This window comes from Rhinolophus ferrumequinum, chromosome 21 (genome assembly GCF_004115265.2).
Source record: "Rhinolophus ferrumequinum isolate MPI-CBG mRhiFer1 chromosome 21, mRhiFer1_v1.p, whole genome shotgun sequence".
Taxonomy (NCBI): Eukaryota; Metazoa; Chordata; class Mammalia; order Chiroptera; family Rhinolophidae; genus Rhinolophus; species Rhinolophus ferrumequinum.
The window spans coordinates 21,013,248-21,038,202 of record NC_046304.1 but is presented as its reverse complement, the minus strand read 5'-3'; the positions used below and the strand labels follow the sequence as shown (position 1 = coordinate 21,038,202).

The following is a 24,955-nucleotide window of genomic DNA, read 5'->3' as shown; positions in this document are numbered from 1 at the left end:
TTGCCAAATGCCCCCTGTGGAACAAAGTCACCCTCTGTTGAGAACCACTGATTTACACAAACCCAAAAAGTATAAAAAAGAAAGTAAAAGCCCCCCGGTTTGAGAATTTCAGTCCATGGAATACAGAAGAAAACTTGGGGCTGAAAGCTACAGACCAGTAACTGGCATGAGTCCTTGATTTTAAATAGCATGGACCATGAGACACTTTAATAGTCTGTTATGAATGTGTAGGTCTTACAGGTCATGGGGGCCCCTTGCAGTTCAGGTACCTCCTAGGTAAGATGGAACATATCAACACACAAGATTAAAATGGATGATAATAAACTGTCCATCTCCAAGTGAGGTACAGCCTGCCTGAGTCAGCGTGTGCGCTTTCTGCTGCTGGCGTGTGTGCTGCAGGATATCAGAAGAAACAGGTGTAGAAGAGGATTTTTTTGTATAAGCCTTGTGTAGATTGAAGTTGCTAAAAAGCCGGAAGTTACTTTATTCAGCTCACGGAAGTAAATGAAAAGTTTATTCTCCTCTTTTATAGATTCTCACATCTCAGAATTAAATTTTTTTATGGTGTACCCTGCAACACATCAAAACTCTGTCAGACCCGTGTGTGCGTTTTGACTTCGGGGGAACTGAAAGAGATGCCCTTTTGGATGTTAGTCGAGGCCCACATAGTTAAAAATGCAAGCTCTGCATAATCCCTTAAGTGGTACTAGCTGGGTCGTGTGATTAATGAATGGCAAGCAGTTGGGGGCGGGGGATGGAAAGTATGAAGGAGTAGAGTTAGGTACAGGACATGGAGCCCGAATTGCAACAAGAGTTAATGACGGCAGACACATTATCTGCTTTATAACTTTTGCCTTGAACTGTGTGCCCGCGAAACAAAGTACATGTTACAAAGGCAAGGAAGAAATTGGAATGGAAACCTCTGACAGACGGTGTGCCCCTGTTATAATAGTATTAGACCTCATGGATTTGTTCCCATCTTGTACATCAAGGTAGCTTTACTTGAACTCCTGAGGCAGAGGCAGGCCTTGGTGTTTTGCGGGCCCCGGGTCCTGGTCTCCCTGGGAACCGCCCGCCTCTCCGCTGTGTCCCGCAGATCGATTACTTCAACAACCAGATCATTGTGGACCTCGTGGAGCAGCAGCACAAGGGCATCATCGCCATCCTGGATGACGCCTGCATGAACGTCGGCAAGGTCACCGACGAAATGTTCCTCGAAGCACTGAACAGTAAATTGGGCAAACACGGTCACTTTTCCAGCCGAAAGGTGAGATGTTTCATGGGCACGCCCTCTCATTTTGATCTGTAAGACGTTCCTGGTTGTTTTGACTTTAAATGTTTAAAGACATCGCATGACTTTAAATGTTGGGTTCTAAGCATGTCCGCCCGACTAAGAAAGAAAGGCCATAACCATCCATTCAGTGATGTATTTATTGCGGTGGCTAAATTGGGACTCTCTGGTGTATAGGATGACGAGATGGATAAAAATCCTAATATCCAGGAGAGGGAGCTCCAGACTACTCAATTTGCGAGAAACAAGAGAAATGAACAAGATTCTTTAGAAAGCATGATGTCATTTATAACCAATAGGTACAGAACCCTTGTTCACGCACTAGAATTTTGCTCCTGCGTCTGATAATTCCGGCACTGAACATAGCTTTTCTCCTTGGCGTTTCACTGTAATCCTCAGTTACAAAATGCAGCATGTGTGCTTTGCCATCGTTCTTCTGCCTAGATGACTTTCTTAAAACCAGAAATTCGAGCTGCAATTCTAGTTGTGACAAGGAAACTCATTCCTTAAGTGCATGGGTAGCCTTTTGACTCCCCATTTTTCACATTCTAAAAATGTTACCAACAGATCACATGTCTGAACAGCTGGTGGCACGTGTGGCTCTCCGACCTTTGTGTTGTGCCTCGCTGACCATATGCCATTAGTATTTGTCCTGGGAGGGGCACACCGTCGTTCTTGAGAGTTCCCTACAAATACAGTCCTATCTGGCACCCATACGCTCAAGGAAAAACAGGCTCCATGCTCCTTCACCTCCATGAGGAAAGGGGCAAACGTTTCTGTTCCTCTGTCATTCCATCTAAATCTATGAGGCACTGCCATATTTTTAGCATGAGTAAATCTATTCTCTAACTTTGTCCCCTTTGAAATTATGTAATCCGAACACTAAGCTTCCACAATTAAGTAGATAAAGCACAAATCATCAAGATATGGGTTCCTGGTTGATACTTATCTTAGGACAGTTTCTTTCCAAAATAGTCTCCTTGATCTGTTAGTGAGGATTGACTTGTCAACCTACCACATGTTGGCTTTTGGAGTCTGCAGTCTGATCTTTGATCTCAGGGTTCCGGTGAGGCTGGTATTGCTTCAGTCCTTCCACACTTACAACACAAATACTTACTAAGTGCCTCTCGTTTTCCAGGTACAATCCTGGGTGCTGGGGGCAGAGCAGTGAGCAAAGGTAGCAACCAAAATAATTTAGAATGATGCTTTTCGAGATGGCATGATTATATGGGCCAATGTCCTTTCTTTGAGGACTAGGTTATAAATGTCCTTTATAATCACCATTCAGATTTTGGAGACTCACTTAGCATTGTGCCTACCAAGTAATAGACAATCAGTGTCTGTCAAATGTGAATTGAATCCATTACAACCATGCAAAATAAATCTTAACAGAATATTGACATGTAAATCAAAACATGCAAGGCTCCACTTCATTTAAATAAGCAACTGTGACCCTCACCTGAGAAGTCGCCTCACTTGATATGTTCACCTTGGCCACTGAAACACCTGAATTAAATTTGTCAACCAAATTTTTTGAAATATAATCTTATTCTTAAGATTATAACTGTACATAGTCCTGTAAAGCAGTTGCTACTGATTTGATAGGAAATGCCGGGCAATAATGAATCTGTGGAGACGGGAATTTGTTTCTTTCTTTTTGCTTTTTAAATGTGGGAGCCCAGGTTTCCCCGACTCTCAGACCAGGCGGCTCCTTCCTCCAGCAGCATCCCACAGACAAGCATTAAGATTGGGGAATTTTAAAGTACATTCTTTTCTGGGATCTTTACCTAATGAAGGAAAGAAATGAAATAACCAAGCTGTCTGGATATTTTCCTCACTGTGACTCTTTCTGTTAAATAATGCTGTTAATATTATCCTGTATGTTAAGCCAGGTCTTATCATATGCTACTGGTTACTGATTCGCTAGAGTTTTGGCCATGTTAAATAAGAGGTTTCTGACTTGTAACAGTTATTTATTTAGGTGCTACATTGTTTCTTGTACATTAAAGGTATCATGAAGAGGCAGGCAAATGATCCAATAAACCATAAAATTACTATTTAAAATATTATTAATATATAAAGTTAAATGATAAATATATAACTTATATTTGTAAAGAAAAGTCTGAAACCTGTGCTCAGATCAGCTGAGACTTTGCAGTATCCAAATGTGAGAATATTCAATTAGTGTAGATTTCTCTTGGGTCCTTTTCCCTCGGGGGTTTTAGAAATAAAAGGATTTTGTAAAAGTGGTTAATAAGAGAGGGAGAAGCAAAGAGGAATGGAATATTTTAGAGAACCTTCGTATGTTATACACTTAGGTCTCAATAGTTCGTTTAACCTTCAAAACAATTCTCTGAGATAAGTGATTATTAAAGGAAACAGAACAAGTATACGTTAGAGCCAAGATTTGAACCTCAGAAGTCTAACTCTAATTTCCTGTAATTATTCACTTGGGTTAATAGGCTAATTATTCCTCTAACAATCACGTTATTGGCATAGAACCCACCATCCTGGTTCGGGTTGTTTATTATCTAGCACTACAACCTAAGTGGTTTTTGTATGTAACTGTTCTCAGTACTTTATTCATTCTCAGACATCTGCCTTAGAACTTACAGGATATCAAGTGATCCTTTACAGGGCAGACAGGAAGTATAGGTGTGCTACTGTAACAAGAAAAATTGCAGAAAGTTATGGAGTCTACCAGGGCTATATAAAAACTGCCTTTCCATAAAGTATTCCTCTTCAGAGAGAAAGAGCAGCAGAAGGTTGATCTTCTGTGAAATGATAGGCCTGACCTGGGGGTCCCAGCTTAGGAAAACACAGGTGAGTCAGGCTGTTGTGTACGTAGGAAGCACCGGTGTTGCATTTGGAGCCAAGAATCCTTCGCAGAGCTACCACTTACTAGCTATGCAACCTTGGGCCAATTACCTAACTTCTTTAAGCCTTGGTGACCATGTGTGTATGAGAGCTCATAATACGTATTTTAAATATCAGCTGTGAGGATTGGATGAGATGTATGTGCCTAGCAGACAGCAAACCCTCAGTATATTCCTCCTTAAGTGGATTGTGAAAGAAAAAGAAACTATATCAGTCAGGGTAGGCTGGGATGTGTTAAGAGAGCAGCCAAGATTTAAGTGTCATAGATAATACAAGAGAGAAAGTCTGTTTCTCTCTCAGGGACCCAGACTTCTTCCATTTCCTGGTTCTTCCATCCCACAGGCACCACCCTTCTCTGCTGCCAACTAGTGGGAGGAGAAAAGAAATACAAAGGAAGATCACCCACTTCTTACCAGCTTTGGCCTAGAACAGCCTCACCACACTTCCACTCCCCCTTCTATTGTCCAGAACTTGGTCAGTTGGTAATATTCAACTGCGACAGTGGTAGGGTGTGGATTTCTGGTGAACAAGCTCTCAGTCTTTACCACATAAGCAAAATATTTTAATCAAGTGCCACACAGTGTGATTTCATTCATAATGATATCATGGTTTGTAACATCATGATCGTCTTATGTGAAGTTGGAAGGTATTTTTAGGAAAGTGAAACTACCTGTTTTCAAAAGCATCTCCTTCTTGATTTCTCAGCTCTGTGCCTCAGATAAAATCCTGGAGTTTGATCGAGATTTTCGAATTCGACATTACGCAGGTGATGTCATGTGAGTATCTTACTTTGGTCCCTAATGTGATTTGCATGCAACCTCACTTCAGAAAACATACAACCAGAAAAAATACACATTTTTTTCCTTATCCATTTGTATTTTCAGTCATTTTATATACCATTATATTTTAATCTTTTCACTTAAAAAAAAAAAAGCTGGCATCGCTTCATTCATGCCTTGCTTTTGAAACATTTATTGAGTATATACTATGTAACCATGCACAGTTCCTGGAATCGTTGGCAGTCAGTCAAAAACAACTGATGGGTAAATAAATCATGGAAGTATGTTAAGAAATGGGATAGAAGAATAGATAAAATGGGCCTTTCCCTGAAGAAGCTAACAGTTTAGTGGAGGATCCAAGCAGAGACATGATAAGATACTATAACGAAGAATGGAAAGGGTTAAACTAGAGATGTCATGGAAACGCTTGAGGAGGAATGATTAATGCAGAGTGAGGAATGGAGGAAGTGATACCCAAGCAGAATCCTAAAAGTAAAAGAGGCTTAGTCAGTGGAAAAGAATTAAGAGAGGAGGGAGAAGAGAGGGAATTCCGAGCAGAAGAGACTGCAGGTAGACAGGTCTGGAAAATGAGTCATTGCTCTGTGTGATGAGCTACAAGCAGGCGGACAACTCTGAGCAAAATCCAGTTTTGCCATATTGTTTTTCAGATATTATTTGAAAAGTAAAATTCACATGAGCCACATTTTTTTATTATAATAAAGTAGATAAGAAAATATAACTAAAAAAATATATAACTACCATAGTGTTTTAGTTCCCTAGGGCTGCTGTAACAAATTACCGCAAATTGATGGCTTAAAACAAAAGAAATTTAATTTTCACACTTTGGGAAGCCAGAAGTTTGAAATCTAGGTGTCAGCAGGGCCGTAGTCTGAAGGCTCTAGAGGAGAGCCCTCTTCCAAGGTGGCCGCAGGCATTCCTTGGCTTGTGGCCCCATTACCCCCTTCTCTGCCTCCGTGGTCACACTGCCTCCTCCTCTTCCGTGTGTCTGTGTTAAATCTCACCTGCCTCTATCCCAAAACTACACCTGTGATGGCATTTAGGGCTCAGCTGGGTAATACAGGGTAAGCTTCTCCTCTCGTGATCCTTAACGTAATCACGTCCTTTACTGTGGAAGGTCATATTCACAGGTTCTGGGCAATTGGACTTGGATATTTTCCAGGGGGGTATGTTTCAGTCCACTTGTACTTACTATGCTTTGACTGTCCACTGAGCACTGCTCCTTATCTTATTGTTTAAAATGCCCTCTTGTTCTTTCTCCGTATTTTTGCATTAGGAATTCTGTGCGTATTCATATAACTCATTATAGGAAGAGATGAAACAACAACAAAAAGCAAACGATGATCTCTATAAATGCTGAAAAGACATTTGAAGAAATTTTAATAGCTGTTCCTGATGTAAATTAAAACTCCAGAATCATAAACTAATATGGCTCAAAATTATCACACACACACACACACACACACACACACCCGTCAAACTAGCCATTAGCGCTGGTATGGCACCATTTTCTACTTTCTCCAGTCCTGTTCCCACGTTTCAGGATACTGAAGAGGGAAAATGCAGCCCCTTACAGACATTTCCCATTGAAGACCTAGGTCTCACTGACTGGGTGCTTTCCTCCAGCTCAGAATGGTGTAAAAGCAGAGCCAGACAGAGCACTTAGAGACCACCCAAGCCAGCCCTTTAGTTTTACAGATGAAGAAACTTACATTGAATTCTTAGCCAAGGTCACACAGCAAATTTATGAAAGAGCTGAGACAATAACTAGGTCTCCCGACTCCCAGTGCAGGATGCTAGCTGCCTTCTTTGAGTGATACTCAGTGCCTCAGACTTTCCCTTATTTTCTTAAGCCCTTCAGTCCTTCTCTAGATTTTTTACTGGATATCTTCTGTGTGCACAATATTTTATAAAGGATGATCCCTGGTCACAAAGAGCTTTCCATGGAAGATGTATACGTACCTATATGGTTTGACGTGTATTTATTTATACACATAAGTATGTGTCTTATGTCACATAAATATGTACGTGTATAAATAAATACATATATACACACCCACATACGAGCACAGTGATACAATAAAAGATGGTCTAAAATAATTGCCATGTGAGTTGTCAGAATTCAGAATAAGGTAATGATATAATACTTCTAGCTGTGTGTGATAAAGCTGGGAAGGCCAATGCTGCCTTGGATCCTTGGATGTAGTCCTTGGATGCTAAGAATTATTTTTATAGGAAGAGGTGGGAAGGGTGCTAAAAATATTTAGGAAATAGCAACTAAGCTCATTTGGGGAGTGTATCCTTTTTTGTAGCATAGAGAAGTAGAAATGCCTGGAAAAATAGGTTGAGAGCAAATCACAAAGAGTCTCAAAGGCCAAAAATAAAGACTTTGAAGTTTGAATGTTATGGGTTAGATAATCGATTGAGTCAGGTGACTTCAAGAATTGAGTCAAACGGGACTTGTAGGTATAAGAAATAGACCTACGGTGGGGGAGGCAAGGAAATCATTTTGGGCCTGGTGACTTTAAAGGGCCCGCATAACCTGAAGGAACTCACTTGCAGAATGAAATATGTCAGGCTGAAACATTGGCGAGGGGTGGGGGTCAGAGCTCTGAGAACTGTCTACATCGATGTCATCGTCAAGGAGGAGGATAGAGACAGGCAAGAAAGCAGAGCTGTGAGGCACAGCTGCGTTGAGAGTTACCATTGGCTCAGCCTCCTAGCCTCAGTCCTAATCGCCCAGAACCCTCCATGAATTGCTTTTATACCCCAGCCCTGAGTTTACTCCTCCCAGAGTCCATGCAGCTCACTTCTCAGAACAGCTTCCATTCCCTCCTTTCTCATCTGCAATCTTAGCTGGACTTTCTAGACCTTACTCATCTGCCTTCCCCCAAGCCATGAATACTGCCTCCTCCTTTTCTCCCAAGGATGCCACGCATGTGCCTGCTTCCATCCCACCCCATCGTTTAACCTGTTGCCCTGTGTGATCGGCCTTCTTCTTTTTCCTCTGCTTCTCCAGCTCTTCCCATCCTTTGCAGTTCTTCCTGGATTCTTTTATCCCACCCTGAACACACTGAGCGAACCTTAGGCAAGTCACACTTGACCTCCCTACGGATGAGACTGTTAGTTCCTGTATGTTGCTGTCTTGCTTTTCTCTTAGGAAGGCTGGATGATAAATAACAGCTATCTATAGTCTAAACGTCATCTTCTTGAGGTAAGCGGTAAACCAGTAGAAAATGGTCTTAATCGTAACGATGATACCGATGTCTGCTTTCCTTTCAAGGAGTAGAAACCACGGCCCCTCTATTTAGTAGGTTAATTTAATATCCCTTAACACAGAACGTGGCAGACAGAATCAGCTTTATAATAGATTGATTGCATAATTAACAGTGGAAGAGCTTGTAGACTTCTAGAAAAGCTTCAATGTGGCTCTTGCCTGGTGAGTAATACATATTTTCCTTTTTTTTTCCTCTCTCTATTAGCTATTCTGTCATTGGTTTTATCGACAAAAATAAAGATACTTTATTTCAAGATTTCAAGCGCCTCATGTATAACAGGTAGGATTAAATTTTATCTTTATATTAAGCCGTTTGACATATGTATTATTCAGTATATATGCCTGTGATTATTTTTATGTGATAATTCTAAGATTTTTCCAGCACATTTTCTAGTTCTACTTAATCATACTTAATGAATGAAAGAATATGTTAACTTTGTGGTGAAGACCTCTGTAAACTTAGGGCAGGGACCATCTACTAAATGATTTTTCTTGCATTCCCTTGGGTCGCCTTGCTTTCTCTGTTCACTGCTGCCATCCTTCTGGTACCCCGTACCAGTGTACTTCATCGTTCCCAGGTACGCCAGTGGTGATGGGAAGGTGTCAGATGACCTTTGGCCCAGCCAAAAGCTTTGCATCCTCAGATGCCCACTGTAGTGTTTTTACCTCCAACTCACAGAGCATTCTAATATCAGAGTGGTGTCTAGTGTCCGTGATGACAAATCCTGCGTGGGCAGAATCTTCTCACAATCCAAGAAAAGGTGAAAAAGCTGTGGCAAAGGGTAGCCAAGTTCGAACTCCGAATGGATACTTTGGAAAGAAGGCCCACGAAGAAGAAAAGATTCTGAGCCAGCTTCTTATTTTGGATTAGAGAACTGTAGTCCCTCATTTATCAAGTCTACTCAGTCAGTTTGTCAGTAAATCATCACAGATGTATTGAGCACCTCTGAGCCACACATTTTTCTATGCTCTTGGATACAACTATGAAAAAAAAATTAAATTCCCTGCTCTTGTGCATCTTATAGTCTAGTGGATTTATTTCCAGAGAAAGATCTATAACAGTCACATGGCATGGAATACTTGCATGGGCATGACAAGCTATTTTTTTTCCTGTTGGAAAAACCTACTTGGGAAGTCAATAGCAGTGAGAACTCTAGTTTATTAATTGACAGTGAAAAATATTACCCATAGAATCCAGAATACTTAATGGCTTGGTAAGCATGGAATCGGAACAAAGGAACTTAGCTAAATCCAACAATTAAAGGCGTCAGGCTAAGATGAATCCATTTCACAATAGGGATGGTCTTGCCAAAGGTGTAAAAAAGATTAAAAGCCTGTTGACTGCAACTTATTGGATATATTTCCATGATAGCAAAGGCCTTGCCAAGCGGATGGCAAGTCTTGAAATTATTTTGGCTAGAACTACCCTCCTAGATGGTGCTTGGGTGGGCTATCTTTGCCTCTGGACACTTTCCAGTGCTTCCGTGGCTAAATAGCCCGCCCCAAATTTCAATCCTTTCTTTCTTTGTATATAAAGAGGAATGCTTAGATCTCTAGTTCTATAGACCTGGAGAGTATACCTGGATGTTCGTGTGCGTGTGTGTGTGTGCAAGCGTGCACGCACGTGTGTATGTTGAGTGTGGGTGTTGTGTGTGCGTGTGTGTATGCGTGTTTGCATGTGTGTGTTGAGTGTGTGTATGGTGTGTTGTGTGTGTGTGTGTGCGTGTGTGTACAGGTAAATGAAGGAGGAGGGGAGCAAGCAGGTGGCGTGCCAGGTGCAGATTTTTGTTGAGACTACTCTGGTGTTAGCCAGAGCAGTTCTGCTTTATCTGTTATACAGACTGGGTTTCTGGATAAATAACCTTCCCTTTTAAGAAAATTTCTTTGACTGTTTGAAAACTATTTTATTCAACTTACGTTCATGACTTACTGGCCTCAAAGTTCTTTCTATTTAAAATAATTGTATGTGTCTGTTTTGATTCATTATTCATCAATTCCACTGTTTAATAAAATTGTCGTCATCATCTTATTTCCTTCATTTTCAACACCCCACACACACACATACACACACACACTCCATTTAGTATGTATAGTATGGGAATAGTCTCTAAATATGGCCAACAGTGAGTAAGGTGGTATTTGGGGTAGAAAATGTATAGACCCAAAGTCGGTGAACTTCAGACTTTGGCACACATCAGAATTTTCAAAGTACAGGTACAATGCTTTACTTTCCAGAAATTTTATTCAGTGGGTATTAGGAAGGCATGCAGGCATTATGTACACTAAAGGTTGAGGGCCATTGCCTTAAATTCTCTCTCTGCTATATCAGAATGGAAAAGTTAAGGAAAAACAATATACATGTATGTGTTTATTTTCATTGATATGTGTATCATTGGAAAATTGTGGGGTAAGACTACAGAGTAATGAAACTGGGTCCATAAGCCACAGATCACTGCATCATTTTAGAGCCACTGTTGAGAGGAGTTGGCACTGATTGCTAGCAGTGGTGAGGGTGAGGGGTGTGGCTCTGTCTTCATTCACAGACCCAGTCAATCTGCACCTCACCATTCATCTCTTTGCTCTTTTGTCACCTATTCCGGCATTTTGCAGCTATTATATTGCATCTGTGCCGTATATACAGAAATTTACCAGGTATTTGGGAAACCAACTCAATTTTCTCAATTTTATATCAGGGTAAATAAAGGGGGCAAAATGATGGCAGTAGTAAACACAGTTAGCAAAGCATGTCCATTTTAAGTCTTTTCTCGTCTCAGCCCCACAAGGTTAAAAAAAAACATCTGACAAGAGAAAACTTTCCAGGAAGCAAGCAATATTTCAAGTTCTAATTACTTTAAAACCAAAAGCACTCAAAATGAAACCGGAAGAAAATCAGAGTTGAGACCACCACACATGTTTTTTTTAACATCACCACAGAACCACATAATGAATATATAATTTTTAGCATGAAAACTGGCCTGAAAAGTACACTTTAAGAATTAGCTTGTAACAGTCTTGTCACGTCAATAAAATATTGTAACTGCCAATGCTACCTATAAATGTTTCATAAATTCAGCGGCAGTCAATGGATTTACTAGAAGACAGTGTGGGTATTTTATGTTCCTGTCTGTATTTTTAGAAAGACCTATCTTTTTTGGTAGTATTACCTGTTCTGTATGAATATTTGTTTCAATCAGAAGATACTGTCATGTTTTCTGCTATGACATTGAGAATCGTTTTCCTACTAATGGTTTGTCCTCATAATTATCACTACCACCAAAACCATTTGTTTCATGAATTTACTGTAAGAGCTATGTTAACTATTTGAGGGTCCTAGGTCATAATAACATAGATGTGACTTTAAAAAGTTTAAATAATTTTTTAAATGTAGGATAATTTGGATACATCGTCTCCATCGGTGGTGTGGTATCTGTCCTGACACTTTCGGCGTAATTTTCTGGATAGCATCATTTTTCCAGTTAGGCCTTGTGAGTTCAGTCTGCAGTCCAGTTGTGCCTCCCAGGCTCCAATTCAGCAGGATGGCTTAGCAATTCTTGTGCAGCTTATTTGAATGTAATGTTTGAATCGCTCCTTCTGTGCTTCTCAGTTCAAATCCTGTGCTGAAGAATATGTGGCCCGAAGGCAAACTGAGCATTACAGAGGTGACCAAGCGACCTCTGACCGCCGCCACCTTATTTAAGAATTCTATGATTGCTTTAGTAGACAACCTTGCATCAAAGGTAATTATTTTATTTTCTAAATATCCATGTGACTTCATAGATTTCCCTCTTGGTATATGTTATAGAGAATGTATAAGTATGTATGATTTGCTTTTTAGGTGATTATAGTAAATCAAATTGAAGAATATATATTTAAAATGAATGTTATAATAGAATTTTTATTCCTTTCTTTTTGGTAATTCTAGTAAATCAAATTGAAGAATATATACTTAAAATGAATGGTTGGATATAATTGTTATTCCTTTTTTAAAGTAATTATATTAAATAAAAGTGAAAATGTATGTTAAAATATTAATGCCCTTTTTTTGTTGTTGTTAACATGACCGAGTAAAACAGATGAAATACTTTTCTTAAATTTGGGCTTTTTATCCTACTGTTGTTGTCAAGGGGATAGTCTTAGTGATGTCTTTTATATATATATATATATATATATATATATATATATATATATTACATATATTATATATATTACATATATTATATATAAGATATATAATATATGTTACATGTGTAAAATATATATGGCATGAAAACTGGCCTGAAATACACTTTAAGAACAAAAATATTATATATATATGTATATATGTATGTATGTACATACATATATATGTGTATATATGTAACTGTAAAGTATAACATGTGCCTGACAAAAATGAACTTCAGCCTTGTAATGAAGACAAAGCCTGGCTTAAAAAAAAAATCTTGAATTAAATTGTAATACACCATCCATATATCATATCTGAATACAAAATGACCAGCTAGAGTTTTAAGAGGAAGTTTGGGATTTAAGTATTGTCCTTAGGCTCTTTTAAATAGTTGAAATATGAAGATGCATTATTGACAATTATTTTTGCTTTTTATTGTTCCTTTGAGTTCCAATACTGATGGATAACTTTAGTCTGTTTTGTTTTGTTTTGACTTAAGGAACAGATTTCTACTCTTAACTGCTGCTGCTGACAAGTTTGATAAATTAGGCAGCATTCCGGGACTCATTATTTTTAGTTCCTTCATGTTTATCTTTCTCTTGTGGTGCTTTTCCTGTGTATTTTCTTCTTCATTACTATCTTTTTTTTTTTTTTTTAATCAACTTCCTCTCTAAGAATTTAAATCTATACCATTTCTGGTTACTTCACTGTGGAGAAATTAGGCAAATGCCACAAGAACACGTCTGTTCAGTAGCTTTCTATTTCTTTTCATCAGGATTCTTTGGCCTCAAGTAACAGGATTCTTTGGCCTCAAGTAACAAATAAGCACAATTTGTTGGTTTATATAATCAAACCTCCAGAAAAGGAGGGGTAAAGACACCATAATTGAAAACTAGAATTCATTAGAACTGTACCTCTTATCTCTCAACTTCTCTCTGCATGTCAACACCAACCTACCTCATACGGCAAGAAGGAAAGTGAACCTAGAAGGAAGGCATGTGACACAAGAAATAGAGTTGAACACAAAATTTTGTAAAATATTTATAAAGTATATTATTTATAAATATGTTCTTTATAAAACAGATTAACTAGAAAAGAATCACTTTTATAAAAATTGGTAACTAAATGTGCATTTTTAAAAAATAGAAATTCTAGAACCATGTATAATTTCTGTATCAGGGGTTGCATTCAGCTGCTAATAAAAGAGACCCTCCCTCCCTCCCTAAATTAGTAGCTTAAACAAGAGAGACATTTATGTCTCTCCTGTAAATGAAGTACAAAAGGACGTATCGCAGGACTGGTATAACAGCTGTAAGGTTCCTTCTGTCTTTCTGCTCTAGCGTCCTAGTCATCCTACTGCTTGGCGTCTGTGCTCCTGGTCTAAGATGGCAGCTGGAGTTGCTTCCCTTTTAAAGAGACTTCCTGGAAGTCTCACACCGCAGTTCTGCTGCATATCATTTGCTATAGCTAGCTGCCAGGGAAGTTGGGAAGTACATTTTTATGCTATTTAGCAGTGTACTCAGCTAGAAATAAGTATTCTGCTTCAAAGTAGGAAGCAGAATATCTTAGTGATGTCTTTAATATATATATATATTACATATATTATATATATAAAATATATAATATATGTTACATATGTAAAATATATATGGCATGAAAACTGGCCTGAAAGACACTTTAAGAAAAAAAATATTATATATATATATATATATATATATATATATATATATATATATATACACACACATGAGTTGGGCAACTAGCCTAGTAGTTAGTCTCTCCTGCAATTTTCCAATCTGTGTATTTATGGAGGTGGGGGAGTGAGGGAGAAAGCAAGGATAAGCAAAAGAATAGAGACAATTTATCAGTCCAATAGAAGGCAGGAAGATGGGTGGGGCAGAAACAAAGGAAAAATGTTAATTACATTGAGGTAATACAAAATAATGTGATAGAAAAAAATCTAAATAATTGGTGCTCACCATAAGTGAAATGGACTAAACAGACTAGATAGGTGGAAAATCGAGGTATATATATGCTGCTTACAGGAGATATCTAACTAACACTATGCAGAAAGATTATAAACAAGGAGGTAGCTAAAGACATACTAAGCCCCTCCCCCCAAAAAATGATTAAAAGCAATACTAATGTGAGAGAACATAGAATTTAAGAAAAAAAAGTATTAATACAGATAAAGAGACTAATAATAATACAGTGAAAATATCCAAGACAGTAAAGCTATTTTGAACTAACAACGAAGCCATGATTATACATGAACTCTATAAAGCAAAAAAAGAACCTGAAAATTTTTAAAGGAAAAATTGACAAGGCCACAGTCCTAATGGGAGATTTTAAACCAACTCTACCAGAAACTGATAGATCAAGCAGACAGAAACCTTAGTAAGAAAGCAGAAACTTTGAAAACCAAATTTAAACTTTTATTTCATAGATCAAAAAAGCTCTATACCCAGGAATTAGGAAATATATATTCCTTTCAAGTATACATGGAATATTTACAAGAACTGACCACATGCTAGATCACAAAGGAAGTCTTAACCATTTTAAGAAATGTATATATAGCTACATTCTCCATCCTCAACAAGTAAAATAAAAATCAGAATTAAAAAAGAAACTTAAACATGCTTGGAAACTTTAAAAACTATTCTCTTAAATAACTCACAGGTTGAAGAGGAAATCATAATGGAAATTACAAAATATCTGGAACTGCATGACAAAGAATTGATCAAAAACTATAGACTATTGCTAAAGTAGCCCACTTATTAGGCCTTTATTTTAAAAAAAAAAAGCAAGACTGAAAGTAAATGAGTTTTCAACTCAAGAAGCCAGGAAAGGAACTCCAAAAGAAAACCTAAAGAAAGAAGTAAAAAGTAATTTTTAAATAGCAGAAGTTTAAACCAGTAGATCAAAAACAGAATCAAAAGACCGTTAATAAAATTGATAAAAAACAAAAAACAATATTATGAATGGAAAAAGGATGCTTCATGTGTTACAGAGATTTTGTGTGTGTGTGTGTGTGCTTAAAACAACACTATTATTTCTCCTGATTCGGTGGGTCAACTGGCCAGTTGTTCTGCTGGTTTCACCTGGGCTTACTAAGTGGCTGTCCTCAGCTGGGGCTTGATGATCTGCAATGGCTCACTCACAGGGCATGGCAGGATACTGAATGGCTGCGATAATGTGGCCTCTTTCTTCACATAGTTTTTGGGCCTGGGCTTCTTCACATGATGGAAGAAGTGTTCCAAGAAGACAAAGCCTCTCAAGGCTGAGACTCCACAAATAACCCAGTATCACTTCTACCACATTGTGCTGGCAAAAGCAAGTCACAAGGACAGCCCAGATTCAAGATGTGGGGTGGAAACACCACCTCTCCATGGGAGATGGTGTAAAATAGTGTCGTCATGGTTTTCAGTCTACCACAGAGGAGATGAAAAATGTCGACAGTGTGCTGGGCCGAATAATGGTCCCTGCATTCTAACACTGGTTCTCTGACACCAACTGATTGTCCTACAATTCAATTCAGTTCTGACACTTACTACCCAGAATAGCCAGATGAAGCGATACAAAGTGACAAGGTCTGGACAGCCTGAGAGCAGGAGCTTCTGTCCCTGTGGAGTCAAGGGTGCGTCACCCCCCACCCCCAGTACATCCATATGTTCACCAACCAGGAAGCTTCTCAGAGTCTTGGCATCCTGAGCTTTTTTATTGTATCAGCGCCTCACTACATAAGCATGGTTGATTCAATCTCCAAACCCCCTCCTTCCCCAGAGGTCAGGCAGCTAAAAGTTCCAGCCCCCCAATCCTGTGGAAGGTTTTTCCGGTGACTAACCTTTATCCTGAAGCTACCCAGGGGGCTGGGCTTGAGTCAATCATTAGCATAACAGATATTCTTCACTGAGGAAATTCCAAAGGTACTGAGACAATGGGTGGGTAGGGAGGGACGAGGATATCTTCATCCTAATCCCCAGAATCTGTAAACATATTATGTTACATGGCAGGAGGAAATAAGATTGCAGATGGAGTTAAGGTTGCCAGTCAGCTGGCCTTAAAATAAACCCTGCCTCATGCAGGTAGGCCCAATGTAAATACAGGAGTCCTTCTAAGGAAAAGAGGGAGGCAGAAGAGTCAGAACCAGAGAGGTGGAATCATGAGAAAGACTCAGTTGGCCATTGGTGGGCTTTGAAGATAGATGGAGGCCCCAAGCCAAGGAATATGGGCAGCCTCTAGAAGTTGGGAAACAAGAAAACAGGTTCCAGAAAAATAACAGCTCTGCTGACACCTTGATTTTTAGCCCAGAGAGATCCATTTCAGAATGCTGACCTCTAGAACTACACGAGAATAAATTTGTGGTGTTTTAAGGTACTAAATTTGTGATAATCTCCTACAACAGCAACTTGGAAACTAATCAAGCAGGGCTTAGGAACAGGAAGAAAACAGCCTTGCTTTTCATCATGGAAGGCAGCATGATAAATATATACTTGGAGCTTCCTGTTTAGATGTTGAACACTGTTACTCTATTCAAAATGCAAGTAAATTCACATTCTTCAAATCTCTCCTACTTCTTAAATTATTTACTACTTTACCTCCTGCCCTCAGTGCAGCTCAAAACTGCCCAATTTAACTCCAGAGCACTCCGTCACCTAACTAACATACGTCTGTGTGTCTGACAAATAATAGATTCAAAGAAGGGAAAGTAACTCTTTACACTGATAAATAGGATACATTGACCTCATTGATTCATCCAGTAATAATTTGTTATCGTCAATGTACCATGGTCTATGCCAAGCACAGTTGTATATTCAAAAGGAGTTATGAGCTAATGCACGGTACAAAATGTAATTGGCACTCAGGGAAGGAAGTTTTTGCTAGGCTCATTCTTAGAGTCACTGGCACATACAGGTGGTTTTGTAACTTCTCTACTAATATACTCATAAACTTTAAGTGCCATACTCATGTATCTTAATCTCTTTTTCAAAAGCACAAATATGATGATGATGATGATGATGATGATGATGATGGCTGACATTTAATTGAGCACTTACTATGTACCAGGGCTGTGCTTAATATTTCATATTCTTCACTGCAGTTCATCTTTCCTACAGCTCCTGCCTCTTTCTATTAAATTATTCCTTCTGTTCCTTTTTAACCATGTTTCCATAAATACACAAAAACTCAAGGTTCACATCTCTCATTTTTTTTATAACTCCCCACTTTTATCCGCTTTCCTAAAATAGAATAAAACAACATTTTAGCCGAATGCATGGGCTCTTCCAACCTTGAATTGGAGGGAAAGAAAGAATAACTACTTTATTCGCAAGTATATGCCCGAGAAATTAAAGGCACAGGGCTTAATTTGACACGACACTAATTACGTGTTAGTGTCCTTAATCTGAGATTTTTCTCCAGTGAAATGTATCATTTGCTGATTTATGTCTTTAGGAACCATATTACGTACGTTGCATCAAACCCAACGAGAAGAAATCCCCACAGATATTTGACGATGAACGCTGCCGGCACCAAGTCGAGTATCTTGGACTCCTGGAAAACGTGAGGGTGCGACGGGCGGGATTTGCTTTCCGCCAGACCTATGAGAAGTTTCTTCACAGGTGAGAATAGACTAAACAAAGAAACCCGGTAGCACGCTGAGAATTACAGAGTCCTCCCCATGTCTGACAAGGCATCAGCACCTGTTAGACAAGCCAAATATTTGTTGAATGAACAAAAGAATGAGGAAACCGCCAATAGGAAAGACTTTCCCAGAATCAACAGAAGGAGTCTCCTTGAGTCCGTGGTTTATGGACCATGGGAAGAAACGTGTAGTGTTAGTGAGGAAATGTGGGCGTTGTAGTGTAGTAGGAAGAACAAGGATTTGGAGTTGACATCTGGGTTGGAATCCTGACTGTGCCACTTACTGACTGTATCATCTTGGGCCAGAAATTTAATTTCTTTGATGCTGTTTCTGCTTCTGTAAAATGAGTATGGTAACACCTACTTCATAAGGCTGTTGTTATGAGGACTAAATTAACCTAAAAGCCTAGATGCCTGGCACATAATAGATGTTCGATGAATGCTGCTTATCATTACTGATATTATTAATTACAGTTGAACCTAGGACAGTGCAGAGGTTAGGGGCCCCAAACCCCCCCAGTTGAAAATTTGCATATAACTTTGGACTCTCCAAAAACTTAACTACTAACAATAGCCTACTGTTGACCAGAAGCCTTACCAATAACATAAACAATTGATTAATACATATTTTGTATGTTATATGTATTATATACTGTATTCTTACAATAAAGTCAGCTAAAGAAAAGAAAATGTTATTAAGAAAATCATAAGGAAGAAAAAAGACATTTACAGTATTTATTGAAAAAAAATTTGCATATAAGTGGACCGGTGCAGTTCATACCCATGTTGTTCAAGGGTCAACTGTATACTAATAACAAAATACTGAATAGTTAATTGTGGAGGCCCCAAAATTAGTCTACCTAGTTTGAATCCAGACTTTGCCATTTCATAGTTTTATAACCTTGGGCAAATCACATAACTTTTCCATGCCTCAGTTTTCTCATGTGTAAAATGGGGATAATAATAGTAACTACTTTGTGGGGTTACTGGAGGATTAAATGAGATAATATATTAAAAGGACTCAGAATAATACCTGGTATATATTAATCACTCAGTTAATGTAAGATATCTTTGCTATTGTTATTATTAATAATGATAATGATAGTTGACAACTGGACTTATAAAAATAATGTTTTAATTCCATCTGTGCCTTTATTTTTAAATATCTATTGAACATTTCCTATGTTCTATAATACAGATTTCACAGAAATACGAATAAATAAATACATAAGGTATTGGATGGTCTCTAAGGAGATAAAAATGACAGGAAGTAATCAGCCATACAGAGGTCAGAATAAAGAGCAGGTGAGGCAGAGGGAGGGAATAGCAGGAAACAGGCTCATTTGTGGTAATAAGTGTGGTGTTTTAGGTACCAGATGTATGTAGTCCAGTAGGGTTGGAGGATGCTGAGTGACAGGGAAATGGTATGCGATGAGATCAGAGAGATGCACAGGAGCCAGAGCATGTTGGACTTTGTAATCCAGACTAATGTTTCAATTTGGGCTAAATTGGTGGATCTTAAGCAGGGAGGGACACAGTCTTATGGATGTTTGTGACTAGAAAGCAAGGAGACGTTCAGGGATGCCATTGCAGGAGTCCAAGAGAGTCCAGGCTTAATGATAGTGCTTTGCACGAGGGATTACTGTAGATGCAAGAATAGTAGACAGATTTGGGATATGTTTGGAAGGAAACGTGATAAGACTTGTTCATGGATTGGGTAGATGAGAGGGGACTAGAAAAGAACAAAGGATGACAAGTAGATTTTAGTTTGAGCATCCAGGTAGGTAAGCATGATACCATGTGCTGAGCTAAGAAAAGATTAGGTAAGAGAAGTTTGAGGGAGGAGGGCATGGAACAGGGACAAAGATGGAATCAAGATTTGTCTCTTGATTTTGTTAGGTGTGAAATGCCTTCTAAACATCTAGATAGAAATATTATTAAGTAAGCTATTAGGTATACATATCTGGAACTCCAGGAAGTCCAGGATGGATATAGAGATTTTTTTTTTGTAATTAGCATGTGTATGAGTATATACTATATGTTAAGTCTTGGAACCAGGTAGAGAAGAAGAGGAGGTCCATGCCAACAGATAGGTTTGTGGTCTGACACGAAGGAACCAGCAAAGAGAAGAAAAGGAACAACCGACGAAGGAGAAGAAATAACAGAAAAGAGTTAAATCACAGAAGTCAAGAGAAGAAGGCATCTCAAGAAGAAAAGTGCAGTTATCATATCAAATGTTGCTGTGCAATCAAGTGAGATAAAAGCAGGAGCTTAACCATTAAATTTGGCAACATAGAGATCAAAGGAGAAAGGGCTGGGCGAGCCCGGTTTCGACAGGATGGGAAAGTGAAGTGAGGAACTGGATGCCTGTAGACAACTCAAGAATGTGTGCTGTGAGTCAGAGCAGGGAAAAATGGAAGCAGTAGCTGGGGCGGGATGTAAGGTCAGGAGGTCCCGGAGATGGTTTGTATGCAGGTGGGGATGATTCAGAACAGAGCAAGACACCCGTGATGCAGGAGGGAGCGAGGGAATTGTAATAATAACATCCTTGAGAAGGCGAGGGATGGACTCCCAAGCACAAGGGGAAGGTTTGTCAGCTTCGGATAGGAGCAGGGACACTCCTCCTGTGGCAACAGGACAAAAGCAGAGAGTATGAATACAGCTGCAGGAAGCCTCAGAAGTGAGCTGATGGCAAAGATGAAGATGGTCCTATTTGATTGCTTCTGTTTCCTCAATCAAGTATGAGGTGCAGTCATACTCTGAGAGGGAGGATTAGAAGAGGTGGTGTAGGAGTTTGGGGGCGCAGTGAGAATACTCATTTTGGAGAGTGGGAAAACATAGATTTGTATAGTGAGATTGCTGCCAGGAAGATCTGAGTGCCCATTTGAGATGTGAGGGTGGAGATGTCTGATGAGAACTCACCCAGCATCATTGCTTTTTCTCCACCAGTGTTCAGCTACTTGTGAGCAGGAGTGAAAGGGACTGCTCTAAATGGGGACTCTTGGAATGACTAAAACTTTGTAGCATAATAGCCTGGAAAATTGAAATTTAAGGTTATATTGATCAAAAGGTTATGTTCAAAACACTATTTTCTTTATTGAAATGACACTGTTCTTTAAATTTGGTTTTTCTTTTTTTATTGAAGCTATATAGTAGAAATGTTTTCATGAGTAGAGATGTGTTCATTCTGAGTCTTGAATTCAAACTTGATCAAATGCACTAATAGCAAGATTGCTGGACTGTTGTTATTGCTCTTAGCATTCAACCAATTAATAATGGAATGTGTTTTTATGTTGTCATCTATGAAAAATCAACAGAAGTTAAATATTAGAATGAGCAAGGTGGGGGTGGGTAAATATAAGATCAGGCTAAACTAAAAATATATTTATCTAAAATATATATTTATCGAACTAAAATTGTATTATAATGAGACAAAGTGGAAGCCATGAAGAGTAGTTAAAGTAAAACAATAAAACAAGTTTGATTTCGGGGCTTGGGGGGCGGGGGACAAAGAATTTTCTAAATGCATGTCTTTAGCTATTTTTAACCTCTCTGGACTTACTTTACTTTCAACTTCAAATGTTTTGGTGTGCTTTTTGACACGGAAGACGTGCCATAAGGATTGGATTTTGTTTTCTAAGACTCATAATAAAAAGAAAAGAGAACAGATTAAGAAGAACCTATGGATTTTAAATATGGCAGTCTTTGTGGTGCAAGCTTCTATTTCCCATTCCCACTCCAGAACGTCCCCAAATAATATAAAACATGTGTATTTAAAAACCAAGTAAATGCACAGGCCCACTGTGGAACCAAAAGGGGATTCTCAGTAAACCTTGAAAATATGAGTCACTCCTAAATACGGTACGAAGCAGATAGGAAGACCCAGGAGTGAGCCGAGGTCACAGTTTTAAGGAAAGCCTGCCTCGCGCAGCTTGCGCTGCCTTTCAGGAAGCCATTCTAGCTGCTGTGCTGGAGTGAATGTACCACCGCTGCAGCACCAAGAGGCTGCCATCATGGCCAGGACAAGTAACCACCTCAGCAGCTGCAATGGAAACGTCTCGTCTTAGGCATAATGGCCAAGACCCAGGAAGCAAAGGCCCAGATGTACACTCGCTCCAAGGAGTACACAGAGCCAAGTAGTCATGGAGCCATATTTAAACTCAGGCCATTGGCTTCTGAGTCTGCAGTCTTCAACAGTGCATTGCCTCATCACTGAATGCATGGCTTTCAAATCCAATGGAATAAAGCCAGTCTATCTAAGAGAAAACAGTAAAACAGCAACAGTGGGAAAGCACAACTAATAGAAAATAAGAAGTTGAGAAAATTGAAAGATGTTAATAACAATATTTAAAATTTCCCTTTGAAAGACAGCAGAGTGGAAAGGCTGATGTCAATCTAATTGCGGATTATTTAAGATGAGATTAGCTTTTCTCTAAAATCATCTAGGAAGAGTGCTGGATAAGATGGTGGGATGTACATCAGGAAAAATAGCCTATTTCTACTCTGCAGGCTGCGTGTGACCTTCTGCTTTACATGAAATTTAGAGTTTGTTCACATTGAGAAATTGACACTTTTATTGTCATACTGACTGACAAACAGCGGGACGTGGCGGGGAATAGAAGGTATGTAGGACATTGAACTGATGTTTCCAGTAATGGAGGGAGAAAAAGTCATATTCACCACACTACATTTTCACTTTGAGATTCTGCAGATTTTTTTGTGTAAGCTAATTAAACCTTAATTTTTCCTGGTCACCTTTCTTTGTTTTCATTCTTTTATGAGAGAGAGGGTGGGGGAGAGAGAGAGAAGGATTTTTAAATGTACTAAGAACCTTAAAAACTGCTAAAGTATTTCAGGGAGGTAAAACTAGTTATCAGAAAGCAGATGAGTTCAGCCTTTTAATTAGCAAGGTCAGGTTGCCAGTTTGCTGGAGAACTGGGTCCTGCCACTTACCATCAGGAAGAAAGGAAGGGCACCCTTACCCTGAGGTGTTAGCTGAGAGCGTGACAATCAGATTGCTTCCAGTTTCTGCAATATGCCTAAACTTCAAACACATACCATTACTACCATATTATGGCCCAAATGTTGACTCTTATTCTTGTTCTAAAACGAATTTGGAAGCTTTCCTATTTTGTTTCGTTTTTCACACGGCATTGTGTAATATTACCTCTCTTCATATTAGAACTCTTGCATTTGGTTTCTATTTCTGTCTCTATGTGGCTACTAAGTAGACATTTAAATGTGTTTCCCTTAATTTTTTTCTTTCATTCCACAGATATCTTATTTCCTTATTATATAGCAGGCAACATGATATATAGTGGGGAACAGAACAAAGTCCCTGCCTTCATGAAACCCACAGACTAGCGAGGCAGACTGACATTAAACAGATAAACCCACAAATCAATATGATTACAAACTGTGTTGAATGGTGTGAAAAAAACACAACTGGCTGCCTTAGAGGAGAATAATGGGTGTGAGGGTGGATGATTGATGAAAGAGGACCAAGAAAAAAACGAAAGGAGCCAGCTTTTGAGTGAATAGATTTACACGTAAAAGCATTCCAGGCAATGGGAACAGCATATGCAAAGGCTTTAAAGCAAGAAAGAGGCAACACACATGACAGGACCCTAAAGAAGACCACCATGATGGGCTATAGTGATGGAGGAGGAGAGCAGTAAAAAATAAAAATGATGTAAGCCTTTTTAGTAAACTGCTCTGACAGTCGAATATGTAGAATGGATTGGAGAGGAAATGGAAAACCATTCAGGAATCTGTTGCAGTAAACGTGATGCTAGCTTGGATTAGGATTGTGGCAGTAAAGTTGAGAATAGTTGAATTTTAAATACATTTTGGAGGTAAAGCCAATAGGGCTTGATGATGGATTAGAAGGAATGCTAGAGAAGAGAAGGGATCAAATATGATTCCCAGGCTTCTGGCTTCAGTAACTGAGAGCACTAAAGTGGGAAAGGCTAAAAGAGAAGTGTAAGATGCCTTTCGGCTCGATGTAGGCATTGGATATATGAGTCTGAAGCTCAGCACTGAGAAGTGGGCTGGGAATAGCAAATCCATGAATTGAAAAAGAAAGCAGATGGAGTCGATGAGGTGATGTGGGAAAGGGTGTACGTAGCGAATAGAGGGCCTAATATGAGCCCGGGGGAACTCCAACATTTGGGAGTTTAGTAATGGACGAGCAGTGGCTAGAAATGAGATTGAGAAAAAATATCCAGAGACACTAAAGGCAGCCAGGGAGAGCACGCTGTCATGGGTGCTAAGACGGAAACTAGGAAAAGAGAGAGATGTCAAGAAGGCATCGGATGCCACTTAGATGTATATTATCTTAACCAGGAATGTGTAAAATTCTATGAGGAAAACTTAAAGATTCCTGAGATGGTCTCCGAAATGGGACACATGTCTACCGGATACCCTACAAAATCTTTACAACATTATTGATTACGTTCCCCAGATTAATTTTCAAAACCCCGTGGCCATCTCAGGGAAGATGTAGATGCCTGATCACTGCACTGTACACCTGAAGCTGAACAATAATGAATGCCAACTATAATATTACATATTTTATAATATACATATATATACATATACATATACATATACATGTACATATGTATATACATATATATATATGTATAGGTATGTATACATTTACAAGAGGCAGAGTACAGCATTGGGAGTGGAGATAGTGGAAATGGGATGGCTCGGTGCGATGTCAGAGAGATAGTGGATCGGGGGAGGGGGGTTCACAGTGTGAGGGATATAAATGATAAACGTCAAAGAAAAAAAAAACCTCATAGACAAGACAGACAATAGTTTAGTGGTTACCAGAGGGTAAGGGGGGTGGGGGGTGGGAGATGGGGGTAAGGGGGATCAAATATATGGTGATGGAAGGAGAA

At 39.0% G+C, this 24,955-nt stretch overlaps 1 protein-coding gene across 2 annotated transcripts in view; it reads left to right on the top strand.

The window, feature by feature from the left end:
* Positions 1–24,955, top strand: part of MYO1D (myosin ID) — a 287,794-nt gene that overhangs the window by 98,146 nt on the left and 164,693 nt on the right. For both annotated transcript variants that reach the window (XM_033091580.1, XM_033091581.1), the window contains exons 11-15: positions 1,097–1,267; positions 4,874–4,944; positions 8,448–8,522; positions 11,847–11,979; positions 17,859–18,025. In XM_033091580.1, coding sequence (XP_032947471.1) covers positions 1,097–1,267; positions 4,874–4,944; positions 8,448–8,522; positions 11,847–11,979; positions 17,859–18,025 — 617 coding nt within the window. The remainder of the gene's footprint in view (positions 1–1,096; positions 1,268–4,873; positions 4,945–8,447; positions 8,523–11,846; positions 11,980–17,858; positions 18,026–24,955) is intronic.